Genomic DNA, 27,296 nt, shown 5'->3' on the forward strand with positions numbered 1-27,296 from the left:
CCACTTATCCAGAGTACCTGGAGGAAACCCCTTGATGACACAGGGATAACATGCAAACTGCACACATGGAATCCTGGCAGATACTTGAAGCAAGGTAATGAAATATTCAATAGTGGTACAGAGAAACAGGTACATTGGACTTCACTTGAACAGCAGATGTGTGCAGCAAGCCACTGAAGATGTCTTTCTAGACAACAGTGACCAGAGTACTTCTGTATACTTTGGTCTGTAGGTTCAGCTGATACCAAATGCCTGAACAAACCCACAGGGCAAACCAGCCCCATCACTGGACTGACCCTGGACAAGCTGGAGGCAGTTGCAGAGGAGAAGATGGCGTCAAAACTAAAGAACATGCTGCACAGTTCTGTTACATGCTTTTGACCTAGTTCTCTGTTAGATCACCTTCAGCCCCGGCTCTTTACACCATGGATGAGTATGAATTTTCTTACTATGTCCTCATGTTTCCTCCTGCAGAGCAAAGTCATGCAGATAAGCTGGTTTGCTGCTATAACTTGCATGCAGTGTAAGTGCATGTGCCAGTGTGTGCCTGTCCTGGCTGTGCTCCTTCCCTGGGTCCTACTGTGAATGCACAGTTGGGACCTGCAACTGGAAGACGGATGGGCAAAACGGCCAACAACGTCCAGGTTCTTTCAGACCTTTATAATAAAAAAGGAAACACCAGAGAGTGTTTAAAGACTATTTTATAGGTTTATATCATTCAGATCTGAATATCAACATCAAAAATACATTGTATGATCTGGATATAGTGCAGTACTACGCCATTATATTTACTAAAACAGACATTACATCTGACAAACATTAAATATCAAATTAAATATTAAATAATTGACAAAATCATGTAAACACAATGCTAGTAGTTTTCCCCCCCAGTTACAGCTCCTTCATCTAGCTCGACTTCTTGTTATGCCTACGGTCAGATTTCCTGCTCCTATGCGCGGTGTGCAACAGCTCACATTGAAAAAGTGTGGCCTGAAATGAAATCTTCAACTTCAATCCCTTTTCTATTAAGGAATTAAATTCTTTGTTCGCAAGCGGTGAGCTGCACCCAGAAGTCAAACAGAGACTAGCATTTCCTCATTATCTGAGGGGTTAACGAGAACAGCGCCTCTTTGGGCCCCATGGGAGATGCTGGCAGCTTAGCGTCTCGGGGAGGAGGTGGGGGCGGGGGATTCGGTGAAGGACTTCAGCTCGTAGGCCGCGCCGCTGTCCACCTCCATGGACTTGCGGGAGAAGAGGAGTCGAATGTCTCTGTAGAGGTAGATCTTTCCGGATCTGGAGCTCTGAAACCTGAGCAAAGCAAAAGAAATGAAGTGCGCAGGGAGAATGATAGGCTGAGGTGGAGCAGGTGGGGGCTACGCAGTGATGCCCAATAAGGGTGTGGTAAGGGCCTAAGATTCTCAGATAAAGACCCCTGGAGGTCATATCACCTACAGAGTGACGTATAATCCAGCACTATACAGGGAGAAGGCGCAAACTCCACACACCCTGGAAGTGTGAGAGAAAGGCACCACGCCACACTTAGGAGAAATACCCATCAGTCATCCACTCAATCCTTTTTGTTTTCCTTCAGTGCTAAACAATGCTAAGAAGTTTCCGAGCCGTCATGGTATTCTGGGTGAAGACACTGGGTTGGTATTATAAGAAAACTTTTTCGTAAACTGAAATAAAATAAGACCTGAAAATAAAATAACTACAACTAAATAAAAACTATAAATATTGCTTCCGGAACTAAGTGATGTAAAAACAAACATCAAATACTTTGTTACAATTTTTAAATAATACTTAGCTAAGTAATGATTTGTTTAATCTTTAATTACCATTAAGAATGTTTTGGTCATTTTGAGCACAATAGTACAAAATGCGCAGTGTGTATTCCAGTGGGGTTCTCTAAAGATCAGACACATAAAAATAAATAGCTCTACAACAGGGCTCTTCAAATCTGGACCTCGATTCCAAATCCAGGCCTTGTTTTCAGTTCTCCCAGGTAGTTAGTTTAATAATTACTGATTCTGATTGGCCAGAGGCTTCACACCTGGCTCACAGATAAAGGAAGGCTGGAAAACCAGCAGTGCTCGGACCTCGAGGAATAATATGGCTCTGCAAAATCCAGTCTATCCCTAGCAATAACATTACTAAAACTTAAGCTGAATCTAAAATACATAAAAGCTAAACATAAAAATATCTTTCAAATAAAAACGTTTAAAACCACACCTAAACCCAGAGGTGGAGATTTCAGGTCCAGAGAGTACAAATCCAGACCAGGATTTTGTTTGAACCAACCAGTTGAGTATAAAGAGTCACAATCACAGAGTACTCAACTGGTTGGTTGAAACAAAATCCTGGTCTGGATTTGTACTCTCTGGACCTGAAATCTCCACCGTTGCTTAAAACTAAGTAAAACTAGTTTCAGATCTATCCATCCACTTTCTGTAACCGCTTGTCCTGTTCAGGGTACAACTCAGGATGGGGCATCAACCCATCACAGGGCACAAGGCAGGGAACAACCCAGGAGGGGGGCGCTAACCCATCACAGGGCGCAAGGCAGGGAACAACCCAGGAGGGGGCGCTAACTCATCACAAGGCACAAGGCAGGGAACAACCCAGGAGGGGGCGCTAACCCATCACAGGGCACAAGACAGGGAATAACCCAGGAGGGGGCGCTAACCCATCACAGGGCACAAGGCAGGGAACAACCCAGGAAGGGGCGCTAACCCATCACAGGGCACAAGGCAGGGAATAACCCAGGAGGGGGCGTTAACCCATCACAGGGCACAAGGCAGGGAACAACCCAGGAGGGGGCGCTAACCCATCACAGGGCACACTCACAGACCAGTTCTGGATTTCAAAATTGTAAATAACATAAAATAAAAGTTACATAAAAAAATCAGAACTTCAATAAAACTGACTCATGATCTGAGTGCTGTGGGGGGATGGGGGGGCATGCAGAAATGCTGACCTCAGGTGGACGAGGTAGCGCAGGGTCCGCTGCGGCCTCGGGAGGAAGGGGAGGGGCTTCCTGCTCACATGGCCACATGGTTCACGCTTTATGGGCACCGAGAAAGTCCGCTGTCTCAGGAACGTCTGGTGGCAGGCTGGCATCTTCCTCAGGTCGTACACCACCACGAACATCTTCACCACCGTCTTGTTTGGATTGAATAAGGTCTGGAAGGGGGCAGAGGACAGAATCCATCATTTGCTTTGCATTCTTCTATGCAATATGACTGCCTTAAAGTTATTACAATAGGATAAATACTGAAAACAACTTCAAACAGCCCTTTTGTTCAACTGATTTCATTAGTAATGTACTGGATACAGACAGGCATCCTGTCACAGGTGTCCCCTGCCCTACTCCCAGTGCATCATGGGAAAGGTTCCAGGACTCTATACAAAGTGCAGAATATGAGAGCCACTTATGGGGCTCAGGGTCCGAGGGCAGAAAGTTGGCGATATCTGTGATAAACTACAGTGTTCTGGAACAGAGGAGTCCATCCTCACAGGGAGTATTGCGTCCTGGTACGGCAGCTGCACTGCTCAAGACAAGAAAGCTTTGCAGAGGGTGGTGAAAACAGCTCAGAAGATCACAGGCACACCACTCCCTGCAATAACGGACATCTATAGCATGCGCTGTCTCAGGAAAACCAAGAACATCCTGAAAGACCCCAGCCACCCTGCATTGGCACTTTTTACTTTCCTGCCATCAGGCAAGAGACTCAGGGCAATTCACTCACGCACAACTCGACTCAGGAACAGTTTCTACCCCAGTGCCATCAGGCTATTCAACAATCAGTAATTGTGGTAAAATCCCTTACTGTGCAACTTCCTCCACACTATGCACCGTCACTGTATATTATGCACACTCAAACTATGCAACTTAGACTATTTATTATTATTATTGCTGCTACACCACTTTGTCTTTGTCTTCTATGTCTTGTGTGTATCTTGTCTTATGTTCTGTCTGTGGGGTGGGGGGGGGGGGGGGGGGGGTTCAAGTAAGAATTTCATTGTGCTCTGTACGCTGTACTTGGTACACATGACAATAAACTTCAACTTCAACTTCAACTTCAACTTCAACTTCATACCAAAGCATGACCATCATTTTACTCCCAGTGTGGCACATTCACTTTAATGTTTTTATGTTTTGTTGATTAAACATAACCAACTTAAATTATCTAAGCACATAGCTGTAATTCAGGTTGTGTTCTATATAAAGTTAGGTGTCATTAAAGGTAGCCTAATGAATAATTCAGATGTAGTTGGCTAATTCTTTTGGTAAACTGCCTGTTTGCACTATAAACAGTATGTCTGCTAAAGATTTTTGAACTTAAAAGTGTCAAAATAGCAGTATTGCTCAGATTGCTGTGGCACCCATAGAACACGTCACCTTTGATAATAATGGCACAGTTGTGGGCACATTTCTCAGTATTCATAGTCCAATAGTCAGCAATTTTACTGTCACCACTAGAGGGCACATTCTCCTGCACTTTGAACTAGAATCTACATTTTCCTACGGTTTTGTTTTCTGCTTTTAAACATTGTTTAGGAGTGATGTTCAGAGTTTATATCAAAGACCAGAATATTGGCCGATTCAGGCATTTTTAGATTGATCGGTACCAGTTACCACAGGCCGACCCAAAACCCGATCTATTTTACCCTCTGCCTATTTTGTACCTGTATCTTATAACATTACAGTGTAACTACACACAAAGGCACAGAGGTACCTCTCCTAAATGGACACTATGCTGCGTTGTTACAATCCCCAGCTTATTAAGCACAAGGATAGAAAACAACTTAAAGGTATTAAAATTTTAATATTCCAGGTCACCTGAAGACATTTTGTGTGTGTGTGTCCAGTGGGTGTCCAAAACACACGGAACTGCACCTTCCATTTATATATTACACTGCAGTATGTGCCAAGACCCCCCAGCAGACCCCCGAATGAAAGATACACTCACCACTTGTACTGTTCCTGATGGAGGCACTCGATAGCCCCTTTTACCGAGGGGCTCCAACTTTATAACACCCTGAGACAAGACACAGGGGAAGAAACATCGACATCTAAGCACAAAAAAACTGAGAAATGAAGCTGAACAGGAAATGACACCATAAACATGTATATAATGTCATTAATTTCTCCTAATTTCATCAGTCACCGTTCACTGCTTAGACATTAACAGATGCACGGCTCACCATGTAGGGGGAAGGCGCGTTGTCATCGGAGACGCTGTAGAAGGACACCTCCACGGGCAAGGTCATGTGACTGGGGCAGAAGGTCCCGCTGGCCCCCACCTCAGCCGTAAAGCCCTTCACAGTCCCCAGGGGCTCCAGGCGGTGATTCAGCACACACTCCTGCGGACAGTTTGCCCAGACATGTCCAGAGCTTGCCGTGTCATCTGACAGAGTGTGGTGCATCTCCAGGCTGGGCAAGCTGTCGAGCTATCTCTCAGTCTCAGGAGGCTGCTCATGGCTTTCAGAACACCTGCCACTCAAATGGTCCCTGCAAAGCAGTATTATCCAAACCCGGTCCTCGGGGGCCCACAGACGGTCCACGTTTTTGCTCCCTCCCAGCTCCCCACCATGGACTGTCTGCGGCCCCCTTAGAAGCAGGTTTGGAAACACTGATGTAAACTATCTGAAGCTTTCCACTCTGCTTTCAAGTTAAGGTCTCATTTGGGGTCTTTGGTGGAGTACTGGGAAAAAAATGCATGCAGGTTTCTATTTGTGGGTGTCTCTTTATGCTTATACCTCAAAGTTCCCCAGGAGGCTGAGGCTGGCCGGGGGGGCGCTGGTGCTGAACACCCGTGGTTCTGAGTCCCCTCCAATGTGCTGTTTCCTCAGGCACTCTCTGCACACACGGAACAAACTGCATCGACACCTGTACCTCACTGGAAAACATGGCCATGGTGTATCTGTGCGACTGCATGCAGGACAAATGCTGTGCTTCTGCTATATCCCCGCCCCCCCCCCCCTGCTCTCAGATAGACCCCACTGTCAGGATAGCTAGGACATGCCAAGTTTGGTTTCCCCAAATCCTAAGAGCCACGTTTGAGAAGATATGCTTTTTTGCACAAAATCCCAGCCAAACAGACAGGCATCCTGGTATTTTGGTTACAGATCCCCTCACAGGGTGACGTTACTCACACAAAAATGAGCGAGGGGAATGAGAATAAGCTTTATACCCGTGTCAGTGCGTCTGACCAGTCATGGTAACCAATAACTGTGCACATTCCCAAAATGCACTTGGAAATACCTTCTGCTGGACGACCAACGCAGACCCTTGCAGTGAGCCATGGAGGTGTCCAGATCAAAGCCCCCAGCCTGGGCTCTCCTCTGAGGAACCTTCAGAGGAAGAATAAAGGGAGGTGTAATTCTAAGGGAAAACTGTATTTGACATGTAGTTACAGGATATATTACATCAAATGCATGTACAAAATAAAATGAAGAAATTATACTTAGTTTATGTAATAGGTCTGTCACTGCTGAATATTAATAAGATATTAAGAAATACCTGATACGCTTTAATTTCATAAACCCCAGATAAGAGACGGCACCAAAGTTGATGGCCACATGTGTGCGTTTCTGGACTAAGTTTAACAGGAAGTTCTACAGGAAGTGAGCACAGTAGCTGACAAAACTTTGTCACAGCCCTTGTGAGCAGATGGTATTGAGGAAGAGTAGATAGCAGTTAAATTGAGGATCCAGGCTTGTAAGGTCCAGTCCCAGGAAGTTTGCTCTAGGTCTGTTCTAAATGTTTTATTCATTTATTTCACAGAATCACTTTAGCACTAAAGCCTGCTGTATAAAAAGCTAATCTGAATGATGAAGCCTGTCAAGTTCTACATAACACCTGTGGAAACGGCGTGAAATTAGAAAGGAACCAGAAGGGAGATAATGGGCTACACAGGCATGCTGGCTAAGGGGCTGGAGGACTGGCAGCTCCCAGGGCTATCCAGGCCTTACATACCGGACTGGAGACCAGTGGAAGCCCAGTGCTCGGGTGGAAGGCTCTGCTTGCTGTCCCGTCTATGTAGGGACGGTTCTCCTTGTTCCAAATGTCGCACAACTTCAAAGGAGATTGAATGTTTGAGCCCAAAACAGAGGGATTAGTAAGCATCACAACAGAAAGGCTCACGCAGTGTCACATTAACGTCTCCTGTACACAATACTCCACAGCCATCTGGAAGTTTAAAACCTCATAAGGTAAATTGCACATTTTCACATCAAGTAAAATGTGTATTTTTGCGGATTTAAAGATATATATTTCAGATTCTCACTAAAAGTATTGAAATAGGGTCTGGTTGAAATTAACTTCATTAAAATAAACCATTATTAAATTACTTCACAATGACCCGCCTACTGTGAGGAGCGGTCTTGACTGTTCCTCAGGATGTGTCTGCACTCACCAGAACAGGTCCATTCTGGGTTCTGTCAGGCCCGATCTGCTGGTCCTGGCCACAGGCTCTTTGGTTAGGGATAGTCTGGTCCTGGTTCTCATTCTGCTCATGGCTGTTAAGCTGCAGGATTCCCTGGGTTTGAGGTTTGGAATCGACAGTGTCTTGATGCAGGACTGTGGCGTCTGTCATTGTCATGTGACCTTGGAGACCCACTGAGCCATCAGGACTTCCTGCTCTCTGCCCACGATCAGGAGAGTCCGGAGGACCCGTTTTGGCATTCTGTAAACCATTAGAGACTAAAGGGACTGAGTCTGCTGGTGTTGTTGGCTTTTCAAGTCTGACACAGGCTACATCCTGAGGTCTGGAGGAAGGGTCTTGCCCGAAGCCATGGGGAGCTTTCGCCTTCTTGGCTTCTAGTTCTGTGCAAATAGAAGATTCTGGGCTGTTAGCGATGGGGGAGTCTGTAATGGCTGAGAATGGTACCTTACCGGTGCAATCTTGAAGACGGCGATCACCCCAGGATTTGTGTGCAGGTGGAGACGTGTCTTCCTTGAAGCTTTGACTACACCTGTTGTATGCATACCACAGGAGGTCTGGGACCAGCCAGAAAGAGTCCTCTGTGGCCCCTGCAGTCCCAGAGCTGTCTTCAGGGGGGTGCAGGAGCAGCTTCCTGCAGGCTGCTGGTTTGGTTGAAGGTCTTGACTTGACATCCATTTTGGCTCTGCTATGCTGTTTGCTGGGGGTGTCGGAGGGAGAGGACCAGCTCCTTCTGCCATCTGCCACGGTACCATGCTGTGGGCCAGAGAGGAACGAGGAGCCCCAGGGGAATTTGAGATGATGTGCTTCACAGCTTTCGGACATGGTATCTGGGATGTGGGTGGTTAAGGGATCACAGTAATGTAAACGCTGGGCAATACGAGTGATGACTTGCTGTCGTTCATGAAGCAGTGAGCCAATCAATGAGCTGGGATGCCCAGGTGGGTGTGACCTGCAGCCTAAACTTGGTGTACCCAGTAGATCTGCCAAGTAGAGGGATTTGAATGCTCTAGTGAGATCTTCTGGAGCTGGTGCCTTTAAGCCTTCTGTACTATCTGATGAGATCTGACAGCCCTCTGCAGGGTCAGTATCCGGGGTGCTGCTCAGCTTGGAATGGACCTGGTTTAGTATCTTGCCTGGAGGCGGGGCCTCGGAGGGCAGGTATTTCCTGGAGCTTATGGTGCACTTGAAGAGCGGTGGAGATCCCTGGGTCTGAAGTTGCTCCGTACCAGGAGCAGACCTGTGCCTCCAGTCCCGGCTTCTCGTGCTCTGCAGGGCCAGGCTACTATGGACGCTGCAGGTCAGGACTGGGTAGTTGGGCTGCCGAGGCAGGGACTGTACACACACTCTCAAGGCCACGCTGTGCGACACGTTGGGCACCGGGAAGGCGTGCTCGGCTGGTGGCTGGGAAAATCTCCAAAGCAGTCGCTCCTCGGCCGAACTAACCCTGCGAGAAAGATGAGGCAGGGCGTGGGTCAGGCAGCTCCCCACGGGCCACACTGGGCCGCGGATCTCAGCCGGCGGCTCACCTGTACAGGATGTTCCTGGGAACGAGTCCGTGGGATGCGCTGAGCCAGGCGCTCAGCTGGGAGAAGAACACGTAGGAGCGGACGGCCAGGAGCAAGGTCTTCTCCTCGATGAAACGGTCGCCGCTCCTGCAGAGGGAAGCCAGTCGTTATTAAACTTCTCAACACAATCAAATTTATTACGAATGGAGGTTCTTCAGCAATTTCATCATAGCTTGCACATTTGACTATAACCCACGTATATGGAAATTGGAAGCTGGGCTTCTGCAAGGTTTATCACCTGCTCAAGACTTCATTAACTCTTGTGCAGTCCTTGTTGGAGACTCTGCTTTCAGCCTCCCTGCTACACATATTCTTCAGACAGAAAATGCAGCACGTGACTAGCTGATACAGTCCAAGTTCCCAGTTCTGGCTGAGCCTTGCAGCAAAGAGGTTTAAATAGATGTTTGTTTCATGGCTTGTGGTGGTATCAGTGCTTTGTGGAGACCTGTCACTTTGCTCAAAGGGTTGCAATGAGAGATGTTATCCTTGTCATCAGCATTGTGAAATACTAGCTGATAAGAGGGAAAACTGAAGCTGTGGGTGATACTACCAGAAAAGATGGGCGGGGCTTGACTGAGACACAGTATAGGGATTAAACACCAAACAAAACACACTGCCTGGGCACTGGCTGCAGGGTCCATCGCTCCAGCAGCAGCGCGTCCTGTTGAACAACTGGGTCGTCCAAGTCGTTGCCAGGAGCCTCACTGCTGTAGCAGCAGTCAGGAAGCAGCATGACCTCGATCATGATGGGCAGCTTGTCCCTCCAGAGGACCACCACCTCCGACTGCGTCTTCTTAGCTTGACAACACTGTCAGGAGGGCACAGGAGACACCATAAGCCTTCTGAGAAGATCATTCTCAGGGTAATACAACACGAAAACAATACAAATCAATCAATCAATCCATCTGTCCATACGTCCGTCCATTCGCACTGTTCTAAATGCTTATCATAGCAATACAAATCTCCATGTACAGAAACATCTGGCCATAGTTTTGCATTTTGGTATATTATTCTTGTTAAGCTGTACTGCAGTGTGCCTGCTGGTGGGTGGTCTTTGGGATCCTCATTCCCTGCCTCTTTTGTCCTCCGCTCACCCCACCTCACTCCTCTTTCCTAAGCCAGTGCTGCGCTGAGAGCCAGTAGTACTGAGGATGAATGCTAACAGCCTGCAAATGAACTCCCTGCTTGCCGTATTCACAGACGGAAGCCCCTGAGGAGGTTCTGTTCACCATCAGTCTCACTTGATTAATATTTAAACTTTATTGGGGAGCCAGAAATAAATCTTCTGCTCCAACAATCTATTGGGTCTTGTAGTTATTTACCTCACCTACAACACAGAGGTCAATCACCCCGGTTACACCCAGAAGAAAACTGTTAGGGCTTGATTCCCAATACCGGATGTTAATTTCACCAATTTTTTTTTATTATTATTTAGCAGCCCACGTTCCGGTGACCCCAGTCTCCCCCGTACCTGCGGCAGTTTGTCACTGCACTGGTGCTTGGTGGGGAGAGGCTGTGCAGTCTGAGCTGGGGGGCAGTGGGGCCCCTCCGTGCGGCCCTTCAGGGAACATTCCGGTGTGCGGCCCTCTATGATGAGCAGAGCGAGGAAGACCAGGAACTCCTCCGCGTCATACTCAAAGTACTCCTCGGGCGTACCTGCAAGACACGAGGTCCGGGGGAGTTGAAGTAGGACTTTCCAGGAAAATACGAGGCCCCCTAGTGGAACACTATGCTATGGATGCTATGGCTAGATGCCGTTGAGGCACAGGCCTGCAATACCTACTGTATCGAAAGCTTCAGACTGAAAAGTTTGTAAAACATTCAAGTTTCTCATCATGGAGGTGGCCTGGAGCCTACCCCAAGAAGCACTGGGCAGGAGGTAGGGGACACCATGGATAAGATAACACAAGGCACATGCTCACACGAGGCGATTCAGAGACACCAACCAGCCAGAGAGTCTATAGACTGTAAGAGAAAACTGACATGATACTGAACATGGAAACTCCTCAGAGTGGAGGATTCACACCCCCAATGCTAGAGGCATGAGGCAGCAGTGCTGCCATAGGGCCACTCTAATTATTCCCATGAAACCCTAATAAATATTGGGGTGGCTTGTGTAGGCACAGGAGTGACTGTACTGTGCCTACACAAGGGCAAACATCCAATGTGTCAAACCAACAACGGCATATTAATCCTGGGCAGACTGATGTGACAGGGATCATTTTACTGTGCCTGTACCTTGTCGTTACCCTGCTGTTTATAAACGTCATGAAGGTCAATCCCTGTTATTTATCAGGACTGTGCCTTCACAGCCGTTCTGTTAATTGTCTTCCTCAGATGTGCAACAGTGGTGCTTCGTTTGATTCGTACACAATACCATCTGCCTAAGGTCCAACCACTTAACCATGGTTACTTCACAGCAGTGCAGTCAGAGCAGGGATCATATAGGCCTGAAGGTCTCCTAACAGACAACCACAGGCCATTTTTATGCATGGAGAGCACTGCTGCTATCCAGACGCCTCCCATCAGACACAGGAGCTCAGAGGTATGACGGATCGGACTCTGCGTATCAAAGGTTTAACCGCGCGGCTCTCTGCACAAAGGGGGGCCTGTTTCTTTACCCCCCTGCGTGCTCTCATCGCTTCTCTGATGCGCGCGCTGCCAGACCGATCGCCGACCCAATCAAAGGCGATTTTACGGCCTGCTTCAGCAGCATACGGTTCGTGGGCCGTGTCGAAGAGACCCAGGCCACACTGAACGACAGGAGAGCCACTGCTACCGAGAAGAAACTAAAGGCTGATCTTCTGACCTGTAGGGCCTGTAGAGGCCTGATTGGGACTGCTCTGCTGGCACTGTGCAAAGCCTCATTAGAATCATTTCCAGCTGAACAGCACAATGATAGCAACAAACCACTCTGTTAGAAATAAATAAACCCATTCAAGATTCAAGTGGTTCATTTTTAGCCTTTATGCTGCGGCTGGTTTTACTGCTCAAACCAGGTGACTGACATTTTCAAGAACTCCTCTCAGGAGAACAGCACTCTGTGTGGGCTACACCTGTATAATATGCATAAATACTTGTTTGCCCGTTCTAATTTAAGTTACGCTTACAGCTAAATGAATATACAGCCATAGTGTTATGTAGTTATATTCAAATATACATTCTTCCAAGCAACTTCCTGCAGGTCATGTGGGAATTTACCCAGGATGCACTGCTGGAAGACATGACCACAGCACGACATGGATTATCATCCCGTTTAAAAATGCACGCTGCAGGTCTGCAGGGCATTTGCACACATAAAGTAAAATACATTCTTAAGTGCTGAAGACATAAAGGTAAAATGTAACAGGCTAATTTACCATCCTAATGTATTAGATGCTGATATTCCTGCTGTTCTCTGCTTAATGCTCTTATTTGCTTTGGAGGTAAGATGCTGGCTAAGAAATCGAACCAGAAATGCAGACCATGGTATAAAAAGCGCTTCAGGAAACAGAGGGACCTGCAGCCTTCTGAACAGACAGCAGTTAGGCTGTGTACCTTTTACGCTGTAGGAAATGTGAAGGTGGACAGCAGGCTGAGCTAATGCTGCCGTATCGCCACCGCAGGAAGCCCCCCAGGGCCAATTTAACAACCCAACCTCAGGGGATTCACACAGCAGCATCATTTTCTTGCCCCTGGTGGAGGAGAGACCACTGCCCAGCCGTCCGGCTTAGTTTCATACTCTCCTTCTGATGCCAAAATTAGCCCTTCCTCTGCGCTAAAGGATCGAGCCACGCAAAGCACTTTAACGCATCCTGTGTAAACAGCCCTGGGAGCACTTCGCCTTAGGTGGGTGACAGAGGATGTAGCCGTGTACAGGCCAGAGACGCGCTGTTTACGCCGCTTTCAAACAAACAGGTATGAGCACTTCTGATGAAGCATTTGTTGGGAGGTGGAAGCCCCTTAACACTGACTACAACATTCTTATTTTGAAGAGAAACAAGCATTAAAATACTCTTATCCTTAGACTCATTAAATACTAATGCGAGTATAAACATGCTGAAACTTTTCATTGCCATATAATCTTTTAATAAATGCTTCAGGATCCTAAAGCAGATTATAAAGCAGAGCACAATCAGCCAGTGTTGGTCAGCATTTTGACAACCTGATAGCATCTGCATACGGCGTATTCCCTAAAAATGGCTGGATTTGAATCTTTGAGGACCTGAGCTCCCAAACAAGCATTAGTCACAATTCAACATAAACTACTGCATTAAGCATATGATTTGCAGAACCTTGTCCAGCTAACAACACAACAAGGTGGAGTACCAAGAGATGCTCTTTTTGAGTATATGTCCGTCCATCCATCCAGCTTATCCAGACTATATTTAAATATTCTCCCTTCCATGACTCAGTCAGCAGACACTAACTATGACTGACAAGCACTTTGCACAGCTGTAGACTTTGTGCAGGTGGGAAGCGTTTTCGCTTACTTGGCTTTCTCGATTCCCATCGGCAGTCCGCCATCTCACAGGCCGTGAATCAGCTCCCAGCTCTGTCACTCGGCCGCTGAAGCCACATCAGTGACACACAGGGCACAGCCGGTGGCCAGGAGAGTGGACCGGGCATCTCCGGGACGTCTCCTCACGTGTGTAGCGACTGCTCTGACAGGTGCGGGAGACCTCTGGCACCGCTCAGCCGTAACATCACCAATAAAATCACCAGTTCACTGCGGGACGAGAAGCCCGCTGCACGACGGCAGCAGAGAGCTTTCTGCACAACAGCAGCCCGGCTAGTGGCTCAGACCTTCTGTTTGTGAGGTGGTGTCTTACTCCCACTTAACCTGCAACTCGAGATAAACATGTCTCCTATACTTCCAGGCTCTGCTATGTTAGGCTGTGGGATTATAAGGCTTCTGGACAGATCTTTTTTTGCCCTCTGGGGCAGGGAAGCCAAACGACACATCGCAGCCGTTGTTGCTGTCTGTCGCCCCTGTAAGGCAAGGCCTGCTGGCTCGGGGCAGGAGCAAAGGTACAGCTCGCCTTTGTTTAAGGGCTGCTCTCCTACGCGCTCTGAGCATGTGCACAAGGCAGCTGTCGATATGGGGGGAGGGGCCAATGGCAGCAGAGAGGCTCCAACAACAGCTCCAGGCTCAGTGTCCTGCTGCCAAGACGCCGGTGCTTTTGCCGAAATGTGTCAAAGGTAAATGACTTTATTTTGGAAAAAACAGACGAGTGCTTAAAGGAGTTCACTGAAAGTGTACATGCTTCTGTGTGTGCGAGTGTTCACTCCCAAAAAACATACACCCAAGGGAGACATAAAGGCCACTTTGTTGTTATTTTAATAAAATAAAAGAAAAAAATATATACACAACCTTAAAGCATCAACATCTTCAATAACCAACAAAGCGAACATCCATTTGGAAGGACGAGGTGGCTCTGGCAGAGCTGGCAGCTGGAGGTCTTGCCGCAGTTAATTTACACTGATCTAATCTCAACGTAGCCGAATGGAATGTTCCAGAGCTTCGGGGGGGGGGGGACGTCCAGCGTAACGGCGAGTCGCGGCCAGGAGCGATAACAAAACGGAGAAATCATCACGGCACAGGAACGGGCCGGGGGCGGTACCGCCTGGATTTATGAATATTCAGAAGGGTTCTAGTATCATTTACATATTAATGTGCGTCAGATAATGAGTCCAGGGATGGGGAGCACACAAAGGAAAATAGACACATTGTACCAAATTTACTTATTATTTTAAAGTAGATATGCATATTATTTGAAGACAAGAGACTGAGAATAAAAGACATGAAGACAAATACAAGTCATATAAAAACCTGCGTTAAATGGACCCCGAATGTTACCCAGAAAAGCAAAATGCTTACGATGACCCAACGCAGCAGATGGGCAGTCACCGAGAAGCACAGCATTGATTAAAGGACCAGTTTAGTGCTACGCTCCTAAAGGAAAGATCTAATCTAGGGAGGCTGAAGCCTCAGCTCATGCCTGCACTCTTACGGCTGCCAGCCCAGCTCCCCCCCCCCCCCCCCAGAGTCTCTGTGGCTTCAGTGTCACCAGGAGCTATTTAGAGAGATGCAGCAGGCGATGGCCGGCACTGCCCCTCTGAGCAGCAGGAGCAGGTCCTGCAGAGCGTGGCCCCTCCCCCGGAGCCAGCCTCCACCAATCCCGCAGCTGCAGGCTGCCAAACACGTGCTGGACGGACATAAATACTGACAGTTGGGGAACTTCAGCCATGTGATTCATCTGTTTTCTGTCTGCAGTGAGAGACGCAGGTTCATGTTCACACTGATATTGTTTAATGTATGAGACCCAATCCAAAATATCCTCTATCTTTGTCTCAGTTCCACCAGAAAAAGTTGCTTTTCTCATTATGGAGTAAAGAAAGGATTTACCTTTCACACAGTGCCTACAGGCATCCGTTTGCATAAACACACACACACACACACAGTGTTACTTCTACTTGAAACCAGGCTCCTCTGTCACAGATAATGTGGCCATTGTTCAGACATGCAGCCCAAAGAGTTTATAGCAAAATCTGTCCTTATTTTTGCCGTTATTTTCACTCCTTTGCTAATGCCACAGATTTACACGGCAGAAGAATTTGTTTACGCAACTCTTGGACAGACTATAAAACAGCATATCAGCAGTCACAGCAATGTTATGTGGATGAAATTACAAGGATAGTTAATAACAACTTATTCAGGGGGAAATGCAATCAAAAGGTCTTTCCACGAGGTTGTAGGACACACTGAGCCCACTGCTGAAACAGGAAAGTGTGACGTGGTTCGAACAGCAGAGAGGTCACGACCCCGTTAATGCGACTAATGCCCCCGTAAGCCGGAGATCTCCATCACCGCCGATGCAGACGGCTGAGACAGTAGTGTCACATCACAGACACACCAGGTGTCCACCCTCCCCAGCCCTGCTGGAAAGGGCAGCCGCTCTTTCTGAGACCATGAGCAGAGCTATCATCTGGCTCCAGCACAGTCCCCATCTCTAGACTTTAAACCGGGATTCCCCCATTCCGGTCTAGGAGGGCCAGTCTGTAACACAGTTTGCAGATTTCCTTGCTCAAACACACATACTAAAGCTGATAATTGGCTGGTGAGTTGAATAAGGTGTGTTTGAGCAGGAGAATCTACAGCCTGTGTTGCAGACCTGGCCCTCCAGGACCGGAACTGGGGAGCCCTGATTTAAATGGTACAGGGCAAAAAAAAAAAAAATTATCATTAAAATGTGATGCCTAACCAAGACAAATGGATTGCAAAAGTTTTCTGAGAAATATTGCAATAAGACTTCCAGGAATATCTTATTAAAAATTAACCTCACATTTAATTATTTACACGCAGGTGTTCCAAAGAAAGCCCTGTTTTACTTTTATCATAGACCTTGATGCAGGTTTGGTCTAAGTTCATTTACATGCTGTGTTATCATCTCACCTTTCCATTGTGTCGGATCCCTATCTGCTCCTCGTCCATCAGGCTAAGCAGCACACGCGACTCCAGCATGAGGCAGCAGCTTTTGGGTGAACTTGGCTGGGGTGAGGTTAAATGTGGGCAGCGCCCCCCTGCCCATGCCTGCTAGCAGATTATCACACGCCACGTGCGGGGCTCAGAGATCCCGCTGAAGCAGTAGGTATAACAGGCTAATTTACCCTAATGCTCCTGTCCCACTGACCTATAAACAGAAAGGCCACTTTACACCCCAAAACAGATGCTGTGGGGGGGGGAGGGGGGGGAATTGGGAGCATGAGATCTGCCATGTACAGATGAGAAGACAAAAACAAACAGAACTGACACGACGCACCAAAGCTGAGAGGGAGTGCAGCTGCCGATTGCTCACAAGGAACACAGTTAGTGTCTAAATGGATTTTGATATGTAGGCACCCAGATTTATGACTCATTTAGCAAGTATTTCATGCATAATAAAACAGGCGTGCTCAAAGCGGCGTGATAGTGTTTGATGTAAAGCAATGGACAGCATGGTAAATACAGGCCCATTAGAGTCAAAGGTAGCAGGATGGAACCGTCCCGGGCGGTTCTGCTCGTCAGATCAGCCAGGACGGGCCGGGCTCATCACGGCTCATTTCAGTCCTCCTACTGCTGCATGTTTGGACCACTTAATGAAAATCCTGTCGGCATGGCCATTTTTGTTGGGGGGGGGGAGGGGGGTGCCCAATTCATCATGTCATCTTTCAACAATCTCACTTTCCCTCCCTTGCGAGGACTTCAGGGGCAACGGGACACAAACGCAGGACGGTGGCTCCGCCCCTCATCTCAGCCCAGGTCACTAAGCATAGCAGGAAGACAGCTCTGCTGAGGTCACATGTCACATGACCTAGATGGGCCACTCATCTCAGAGGAACAAATGATGCCTGATATTGTCGTTCATTGCTCAAGACCTGCAAGACTTGCAAATCTGTTGATGTGACAGTGATAAGACATGGCAGAACACAGATCCAATGGAGAATTCCACAACATGCATTGGTTAAACACCCAAAGACAAAAACATGACCATGGGAGTTTTACTTACACAAAAATGTTCTGAGGGCAGAAGGAAACATGCAGGAGATAACCAATCAGATTGTAGGGGTGGTGGGTCCAAGCAACTACAGACATGACCAACCAATCAGATGTCTTGATCCTGTCTCCTCTAGATGCTTGGTCCCACCTCCTGTACAACCTGATTCATTCAGAGAGAACCAATCATTGTTCCTTCTGCCCTCAACATTTTTGTGTAAGTGAAACTCCCACAAGCCTAAAACATCCTTCAGTGAGGCACCAGTGTAGACCTACAGTGAAGAACTCAAACGTTCTTTGTTAACTTGCAGACAAGACTGTGTGTTTTAACTGCTGGCACAAAGAATAGCAAAGACAATCACAGCATGAGAAAAAGGCTTGCATTCACCGTGGTAAGACTAATGAAGAGAAACTGGTCACTAGGACAATAAAGCACAACGGTTTCAGCTTGTGAGCCAAACCGTGGTCAGATTTCAGTAAATTGTCCTGCATATACTCTAGTCCCAGCAGTGTCAGGCTTGAAAGGCCAACATATGGTATAGTGTGTTCTTCTGGCACATGATAACAACTGATGGGATGGCCAAGGGTGGGGGTGGAAGTGGGGGTGGGGGGCTTGTAGATCACCTGCTTTTTCCCAGCTGGGTCAAAGGCAGACTTCAAATCCTCATAGCAACAAGCCCTGATTGGACAGGAGCCCCAAACTGATCTTTTTTTCAGTTTTAATTTTTCTGCCAACTTTCAATAGTCTGCAAGTCTGGAAACAGGCACAGCTTCTGTGAACTTAGCTGCCCTGTTCCCAAGGAAAAAAAAAATGTGGCCAGTAGTTAAGATTTAATAAGGCACTAATCACTAACACGCTCTGTGTTAAAATCGCTCATTTTCTTAAAGCCTTTTAAAGACACAAGCAGGCTATCATTAGACGGCGTCTTGGGTAAGGGTGCTGAAGGGCTTCGCAGGAAGCCACCGGGGTGATAAGGAGACGCCGTGAGACGTGGAAAATCTGCATGCTGCATTACTGTAATTAAAAAAGACAGTGAAGGATGGATAAGGGGCCCCCTGCGGATCTGCTGTCAGGCTCGCCGAGTTGGGTTACGTGGAGAGTCGCCCATCCGTCACACGCAGTACAAAGCGCCCCTCCCTCAGCCCGTCTGGCTGGCCTGGAGTTTCCCCAGTGCGACGAGAAGCCTCCCCCTGAGATCCGCTTAACACGAAACGTGTGCGAGTCGACACAGGCTGGGTGCCTCAGACACTCTGGAACTTGAGCTGCGAGGACATGCGAGAAGATCCCGACTCTCTCAGTTAAATGCGAAAAAAACACAAACAAACCAAAAATGTGACATTACTGCACATTGCTGGTTTGTTGCCACAGCCATATCCCATGAATCTCTCCCTAAACTATTTCTGTTCAATTTTAAAAACACACATTTACACTCCAGGTCTCTTTACAACGCCTGCTATTATGTCTGCTTGCAAGGCTTTCTGGATTTACTTGGCTACAGATCCACTCTAAAATACTGCTGCATGTTTCACTCAGGGAATCTGTTATAAAATCAAGCTAAACTGGACTGAACTGAATGACACAGAAAGACCTCAGTCTAACTAATGATTTATATGATTTACAGCCTCTTTCACTGGTACAAACGCTTAGATCTCACTGCAGTTAGAAATACAATAAACACGGCAATGAAGGATCACATGTGGACAAACATCAATTCTATATTCCCATTTGGGAGTCAGAACTCATTAGAAGCACAGACCAAATGAATGACTCTGACTGAATTACCACGAAAAAACAAACTTCAAAGCAAGCCGAGTAAAGTCACACTGTATATGCAGAGCAAACGATCCTGACACATTCACAAAGACCGGAAAGGCAAACTCTGAGAACGGAGGCTTTGAAGGATCTTTCATTTCTGCTCTTAGAACTCACGCTCCCGTCTTCTCTGTGTAGCACACCAGTGTCAGTGGACAACCTCGCAATCGTTCAACCGAGATCATCTGATCAAGGATTAGGATTCACCGTGCTGGACTGCCCTTTGACCTTTGCTAGCTTGCTCTTGTTATCTGAGCCCCCCCCCCCCACTTCAGGAGACATATTACACTGAGCCATCAGGGGCGCCTGAGGTAATGGGGATCTAACACCGCCTCTCTACGCAGGTGTGCTATGTCGCTCCTAATGCTCGCGGCATCACCCCAAAACCAACATTTATCAATGAGTATCAACATCAACATTAATATATTAGATTAGATTCAGTACATCAGGTTAGATTAGAATCAGTATATTACACTAGGTTTTATTGTCATTGTACTGTGTACAGGTACACAGCCAGTGAAATGCCAGTTATCAGCATGCATAGCAACACATAGGACTCCAGGCAAAGGAATCGCTCATCCTCCCTGGGAGCCTCAGAGCCCAGTCCCCTGGTCGAGCCCCCCCCCCCCCAAGCCCTCGCCATGTGCCACACCCTGGTCCCCGTGCCACGCCTCAGATGACGACGTTCCCGTGGACACACGTCTGAGTCGTTTGCTTAAGCTGAGATCACGGCAGCACCATAGCTGCTCTCCGCTGCCCGGCCACCAGCGCTGCTCTTGCGTAACGGGCGTACTCGGAAAATCCGGGGTATCCACTTACTGTAACGGCCTCCACCGTTGGCCTGTCCTGAATCTGCTGGGACTTTCATGTGAAGGATATCCAACATCTCAGCCAGAGGCAGAGACACCTTACCTTACCCGCGGGAAAACCGCCGCAGAAGACCTCAGCTGCCCAACAGCCACAGTGAGACAGCCTACCTGACTGCGGCCTTACAAGATGGGATAGAAGGTGAGCTTTTTTTAAACACCTGTCTCAGTGCCCACTCCCTCCCATGATGCACCTCCACAAAACTTCGCCACTGCAGGCAGAGTGTCGCCCGCTGTCAGTCCAGCAGGGTGCTTCATCCTAATATCACTGTAAATATATTGCTGCATAATGGTACAAAAGCCGAAATAATGCCTCCATTTCCCATGATCCCCCGTCACACTGATTCCCTAGACCACACTTTGAGGTACAGGACACCACACATTCACACACAGACAGATTCACTACTGATTACTTAGAAAGAACGAGTCACTTAAACTGCATGTTTGGACTATAGGAGGAAGTCCATGTGAGATCCAAGTGGAGGAGAGCCAGGGCCAGAATTGACCCCCACAAGCCTGGAGTTAAGCTGCCTACTCAGCCCCTCCCCCACAACAAGCAAACAGGCTAAATTACTCATCCTACAATCCTGTTAATAATGTAACTGGAGACACTGCAGAGTGTGTTCCTGTAGCAAAAGCCTGCCCTGTATCCTCAGAACCCACCCAGCACCAACGGGAGCTCATCGTCTTAGCTTTTATTTAAAAGCCGACACGGACATGCAGTTGGAATATTGTAGCCTGCAGTCTAGGCAGACGGGGTCACGGGGAAGGGGGGGTCATGAGGAAGGGGGAGTCAATGAGTCACTTGCTCATATATCCAAAGTACTGCAGATGCCAGACGTGGGGGCCACTGGTCCCAGCCCTTGATCTGCAAATGAAGACATCATCCATGAAGATAATGATATCAATAAGATAATGATATCACAGGCGCTCTTCTTCCTCCAAATCATGCACATTCACAGGACCATGTGTTGTAATCCAGTGACATTTCCAAATGACTTGCAACAAGACTGGATCAGGTTACCTGTAAACAGGTTAGCTAACATCTCTGCACATGCAGATCAGATGTTCTCCGCTCATATTTGAAAGTTCATCAAGCTGAACCTTTAGTCTTAGTTGACTAGCAAAAAACACCCTGTCGTGTTGCGTGGATCTCGCACAGATGCTGGCCATCTCCAGGCCTTTCTGAAGCCTGCCATTCTGTTTACACGGACTTGGGCCCTGATCCCAGCTTTGGGTGGATCCTCCTCCTGCAGTAGAACCAGGATTCTTGAGGACACCCTGGGCTTCACAGGGTGTAAAAATAAAGTGTTGGCGCCTTCGGTTCTGGTTACACTCTCCCCCAACACAAATAAGTACAAATAAGCACAGCTGACAAGCTCCGGAGAATCCCAAGGAATACAGTACGACCAGAACAGTTCATCTGTCACTAGAGGGTCTGTATGGAGCCGCTGATGGGAAGGACACACAAGCCAAGTGTAACTTTAGTAGAGTACAGGCAAAACACAGAGAAAGAGTTACTTCGAGATCTTAGCATAATGTTCAGTTCATTAGACAAAACATGGCTTGTTTAAAATCCAATTACACCAAAGGTAAAAGTCTCAAAAGACCTTTCCATTCAAGTCATGGTTACATGGTAGCATCAGACACATAAACAAAAAGCTCAGCTCTGCTCCGGTTTCTAAACCAGGCTAAAGTTTTTTAAATATTCATTTCTTCCCCTTAAATATGTTCATAGTAAGGATCCAGATAAGCAACTTTAAAAGAAAACAAGTCTGTAATTCTTCCATTGTGCCAAATAACTCTGCTGAACCCAGCTACAAATGAATGTGCTAAATCTGTGCTTCCTAAGATCACAGATCATTATCGGTGTTGCCTGAGTTTGATTAATCACAGCTGACCTGGGGTCAGTCTGCGGCTGCCGACCCTTAGATGCGATCTGACCACATTTCTGCTCACTCAGATGCGTAGAACAGGAGGATCAATGGAACAAGCGGGTCAAATCTGGGATTATCGAACCCACGCTACATTTTCTACTGTCAGGTCAACCACACCATCATTCTGCCCCGGGGGCAATAACTCAAAAAATACATTTTCCACAGTTCTATGTGTTGATGCATCTAATTTTGACCATGGCTAGCTAGCACACCAAAACCACACAGCCCTGATGACTCGTGTTGATTCTCCTGCCCATGTACATGAAAGGCATGCTGGCAGAGACCCCCCTACCGACACAACGGCCAGACGAGGCTGTAAGCGGACACTCCAGCGAGTCGTGACCTTTACACAGTTCTCCCATTTACTCAAACAGTGCTGGAGACTCTTCAGGCTGAGCCTGGTCAGGCTGTACTGGAAAGCGGACTGGGAAGGTGCGTGCTAGCATAAAGTGGTGGCAAATCAGTGCGATCAAAAGCATAAACAGCCTCAGCTCCCAGAACACGTAAATAAATACCACCACCCCTCCCTCAAAAGGAAACAGTTTCATAACAAAAAGGTCTGAGATCTTGGGAGATGTCCAAAACTCTTCTTGTTCGCAGATGACTCTGTTGAGACACTCAGTGCTGCAGAGCTGACACGTTTTACAGCCCTGACTAACCATAAAGTGATTTGTGCAAACAGACGGCTGTTCTTTTCTCCACCGGTTTCCCTCAGGCTTCCTGCGTAAACATTGCTTCCATATGGCCTCTGCATCACCACCATCTTAAAAAGACATTCAGGCAAAGTACAAGTGTACCAAACAACAACAGACACACATCGACAATGGACACCTGCCTCAGATATAAACAGACACGACTGTGTTGGAATACATATCATAAAAGAATACCAGTTATAAGTAGGGTAACAAAGGGGTGGAAAATATTCGGAAACTTTCCAGAAACTTTCCATTCCATGGGAACTTTAGCTGGAAAATTTTGGAAATATTCCAATTTGGAAACTTTCCATGGGAATTAACAGGACAATGCCCACAATTTTGCAACCCTAGTTATAATATACCAAAAATACACCTGCATTCTACCTGCCATCACTAGGCCCTCCCACTGCTAATGGGGCACCACCTCACCCCCACCACCTTTAACACTGAATGCTACTATAACCAGCTGACCCTGCAGTACTCTTACTACATCCTGAGTTTCTTAAACTACAATGCAAACCTTCACATCTGTATGTAATCTGCACAGTATTTACGTCATACTAGGTCGATTATGCATACAGTAAATGTATGTACTTTATATTTGTATGCATGCATGTTATTTATGTCATTATGGAGGCAGCTACTTAATTTCATTACTTTCATGCACTTGTGTAGCCCACTTGCACAATGACGAATAAAAATCCTTGGCCCTTGATATCCACAGTGCTACATGATATTGGTCATTCATTGGAATCACAAATAGATTTTAACTTATCAGACACCTCTATGCGAGGTCACACGAATGTAGCTGGACGGGCATCCCAGGTTAATAACCGTACTCTAAGGTACAGCAGCTGATCTTTTCTGGGAACAGTGTTCAGGTAACAATCCTGTGTCTTGGACCATTACACTACCTCATAATCACTCATCAGTAGTCATTTCAATCTTTCCAAAACCCAGTCTGTCTTCCAGAATGGCCCATGAAACAGCATGCAGTTGGGCACCCTGTGCCTAAAACTCTGACAGGGGCCCCTCCCTGTCTTTCCTGTTTTAAACAAATAACACACAAATCGCTTGAACAAGGCTTAACACACAATGCCCCAGGGTAGGAGCTGGGGGGAGAATTTAACTTGGTGAATACAAAAACCATGCAAAATGAAAATGATGGATGACGAAATGAAAATATCATGGGGGAATATCTGGCTTCTAGAGAACTCACTGCTGACCGTAAACGAAACAAACAAACAAACAAAAACTGCAGAATAATAAGCAGGACGGGAAAAGGCTCAGAGACGTGAAGACAGGAAGACGGAGAGGGAGCTACTTATATCAGAGGAACAATATGTTCCAAATCACAGCAGCGCAGTGCGGATTTGGGAAGCACTCCAGAGCTGACTGGTTTTATTATTAGAGTCATGAAGGAGAGCAGTCAGAAAGCACGCCAGCAGCTTCACGCGCCACTGTATGTTACGGCCTTCGCAGACGTCAGCCCACTTAACAATACGTCCTGGCACGCGCACATCGTCCGCTGCAGCTCGCGCAAGTGTTTTATAAGCGGCTACGTCAGTCAAACGGTGCACATCGGGAACATCTACATGGGCGACTTTCTCTGTGGCATCAGGCAATATACTGACTTGCTTTCAAATTTAGTACAGAAATGAAATATTAACTTGTCCTGTTTGTTCAACATGGTGTTGCTTATCAACATACTGCTAGGCTATGGGGTGTTAATTACCTGAAACGCTTATGGGAAGATGTCCAGTGACTCGGTTGCAAAAAACTTTGTGGTCTCAGATATTTTACCTTTATATTACACGCCATGCATTACACAGTGTAAATTTTTCACACACATATAGGTTTGAACCCTACTTTTTTACATTGAAGGTGTACTCATTGTATGATACACGAAATCTTAAGTTAGTAAATGGTATAAACACCATGTCATTAAGTAGAACCAATCAGAATAGAAATAGAATAGAAATGTAATTGTGCACCATCGATTCACAATACCACAGCAACGACGCACCTGAAACACGCAGCGCAGAGAAGTATAAGTGTGGTGTGAATGTTTCGCGACCCACTCATGTGTTTGTGAGCGACGATTAAGCCAAAGCGGTGGAAGCGACACGATTTCCTGTTAATGCATGTAATAATAAAGCATCACCTGTCTGACACATGACACAACAGCCAGACAGGACTGAACAAAGACTCTGTGACTGACATGGCAATCAGTTACCCCCAAACGGGACTTCAATTCTCCGATAGCTCCGGAGGTCGGAGGGGGGGGGGGTCACTGAATTCCGATGGATAACTAGCCCTTCTGAGCTGTGATTAAAACATGTCCCCATTTATGCTCCGTCCGTATTGTTGTAAATAAGGTGAAAATGCTATAGAGATTTACCTCGGTCAGGCTTCATGCTTGTTATCGCCGAAACGTTCCGCAGATCGTCCGCCCCTTGGTCACTGCGCTCAGGTTTCCCGTCTCTTTTTGTTTGCAAGCCGTCGTGATCTCAGCTACCTAGCGAAGGCTGGGAACTCCTTGCAAAACACAAAGCCCCCGTGTTTGGAAAAAAACATCCCAAACACACTGGACCCTAACGAACCAGAAAGTCTCGGTATTTCTAACAAAGAGCGACTAGACCATCGCTGCCCAGCAACCAGGCAAATGTAAACGACACCCCATGTACAGACCAGTTAAGTCAGCAGCAGGGTTAGATTAATGCCATCGGCAGCGAACCTGCTTCCACTAGAGACCGGCCGCATTTCTCTTTACCTCCTACCTCCCCTAGGCGTTCACATATAACTAATTAGCTGTCGACAAAGCCAAATAGCTGTGCATCCGCAGAACTGTCCCTGCCTACCAGCCCCCCCTCCCCGATCACCCGCAGGTACAAATATCCCCCGATCGCGTCCACACAAAGACACTTCAGCACCTTCCCCTTGCTGACATTATCATTTCAGAGTCCGCTCCCTCCCACCGCCCCACAGAATTACCCTATTTCACTTTTTTTTCTTTGAAAGCCATTTTAATAAGTTTGCATCCCCCGGGACTCAGTCCGCCGTAATTTCTAATTATCTAAGCGCCCCCTACTGCATATAACGCAGCCGCGAGCTGATTTCTTGGATCACAGACACTCTCCGATCTCAGGGTCGCACCCATGACGCCCGTGGCCGCGTGTCACTTCACGCGGCTCCCCTTCCCATGCGCGCGACCGCGTGTCATTGCACGCTGCTGCCCCCCAGCTCGTGGACAGTCACAGAAACAGCCCGGGGCAGCTGCCGGGTCACGTGTCGACACAGCCGCACGCCTCCTCTCGTCACTTCCCCACTACAGCCCTGGACGTGACCTGCTGCCATGGCAACCGCACAGCGTCAGCTGTCATTCCAAAAGTATTCTTTAAAATAAGCAATTTTCATACGGAGCCATCTTAGAATATGATCAAAAGAAGCTTAAAAGAATCATAATTATAATGTAACTCTAATAAGCGATGAGAAAGTGTGTGGGTGGATATTTGTTCAGAGTGCAGACTGCGTGGATATTTAGGCTTGTTGAAATGGACAAAGTAGGGCAGCATGTTACAAGTTATAAAAAGATGTGCCGTGCTTTAAGCCCCCTTGTAATGCCTTTAAAAAGGAGGACACCATTTTCCATGAGTACCGTTGTAGATGACAGTGCTTATCAAGAGATTTAACCTGAGAGCAGCTTCGAAAGATATTAAATGTATTATTAACACCAAATAAAGGTAATGCATTCAGCAGCCTTTCTTATTCATATCTGCCTAACCGCAAATGTGAGCAGCTGGAAAGATTTATAGTTTATGATTAGTCAGGGCTGTGAAACGTGTCAGCTCTACGCGCAGAATGGATAAACAGTCATATAAGAACAAAATTAAGAAAAAACATATACATATAAATTAAATATTAGTTATCCTGTATGTCGAACAAAGCTGATACGCGTATTTTACCAAACTCATTAGCATATATACAGATTCTAAAGTGATATTTAACAAAGGGCTGCGATATAATTGGCTTGTCAAACTGGCATTGACAATATCTCAAGAAATAAAAAATAATGCTTTTTTCAGAAAGGCAAATTACAACACATCATATCTGTTTTTACTTTGTTGACATGCTTTCATCAAAAACACAGTGTATCATACTTCATAGCTGCTTAACAAAACCAAGGAAGAGCCGGCGTGTCCACAGAGTTTTAGTCATTACAGGGAGCTCACACGCACACGCGGTCATGCATTGCGTGTCGTTTAGAAACACCATTAAGACTTCACTGCATGCTAATGCAATGGAAATGCAAACTGAGCAAACAGAAGAGAGATGGGATTCAAATCCGTAACCCTGCTGGTGAAGGAGAACTGTGCCCCTGCTTTTCAGACTGTGCATAGTGTCAGTTATTACAACAAGGAGTTGGACACACACAATTCAAAATTTATAATAAT

At 46.9% G+C, this 27,296-nt stretch overlaps 1 protein-coding gene across 1 annotated transcript; it reads right to left on the minus strand.

Annotated features, from left to right (window-relative positions):
• Positions 1-683: 683 nt before the first annotated feature.
• Positions 684-26,080, minus strand: LOC111846705 (atos homolog protein A-like). Its single transcript, XM_023817172.2, has 12 exons — positions 25,244-26,080; positions 10,488-10,672; positions 9,631-9,824; positions 8,978-9,103; positions 7,422-8,895; positions 6,983-7,081; positions 6,269-6,357; positions 5,764-5,863; positions 5,209-5,367; positions 4,974-5,042; positions 2,978-3,183; positions 684-1,308 (listed from the first exon to the last, which is right to left on the minus strand). The coding sequence occupies exons 1-12, from the start codon at positions 25,257-25,259 to the stop codon at positions 1,158-1,160; spliced, it is 2,868 nt and encodes a 955-aa protein (XP_023672940.2). The 5' UTR covers positions 25,260-26,080; the 3' UTR covers positions 684-1,157.
• Between the last annotated feature and the right edge of the window lie 1,216 nt (positions 26,081-27,296).

The sequence above is a fragment of the Paramormyrops kingsleyae genome, chromosome 13 (assembly GCF_048594095.1).
Source record: "Paramormyrops kingsleyae isolate MSU_618 chromosome 13, PKINGS_0.4, whole genome shotgun sequence".
NCBI lineage: Eukaryota > Metazoa > Chordata > Actinopteri > Osteoglossiformes > Mormyridae > Paramormyrops > Paramormyrops kingsleyae.

Excerpts from the sequence above, each read along its gene's own strand:
- LOC111846705 (XM_023817172.2), bottom strand. Across the intron at positions 6,358-6,982 it reads TTCCACTGGTCTCCAGTCCG|GTTCCTCAGAGGAGAGCCCA; the intron begins GTATGTAAGGCC and ends CTTCCTCTGAAG. Across the intron at positions 5,864-6,268 it reads CGTTGGTCGTCCAGCAGAAG|AGAGTGCCTGAGGAAACAGC; the intron begins GTATTTCCAAGT and ends CCGTGTGTGCAG.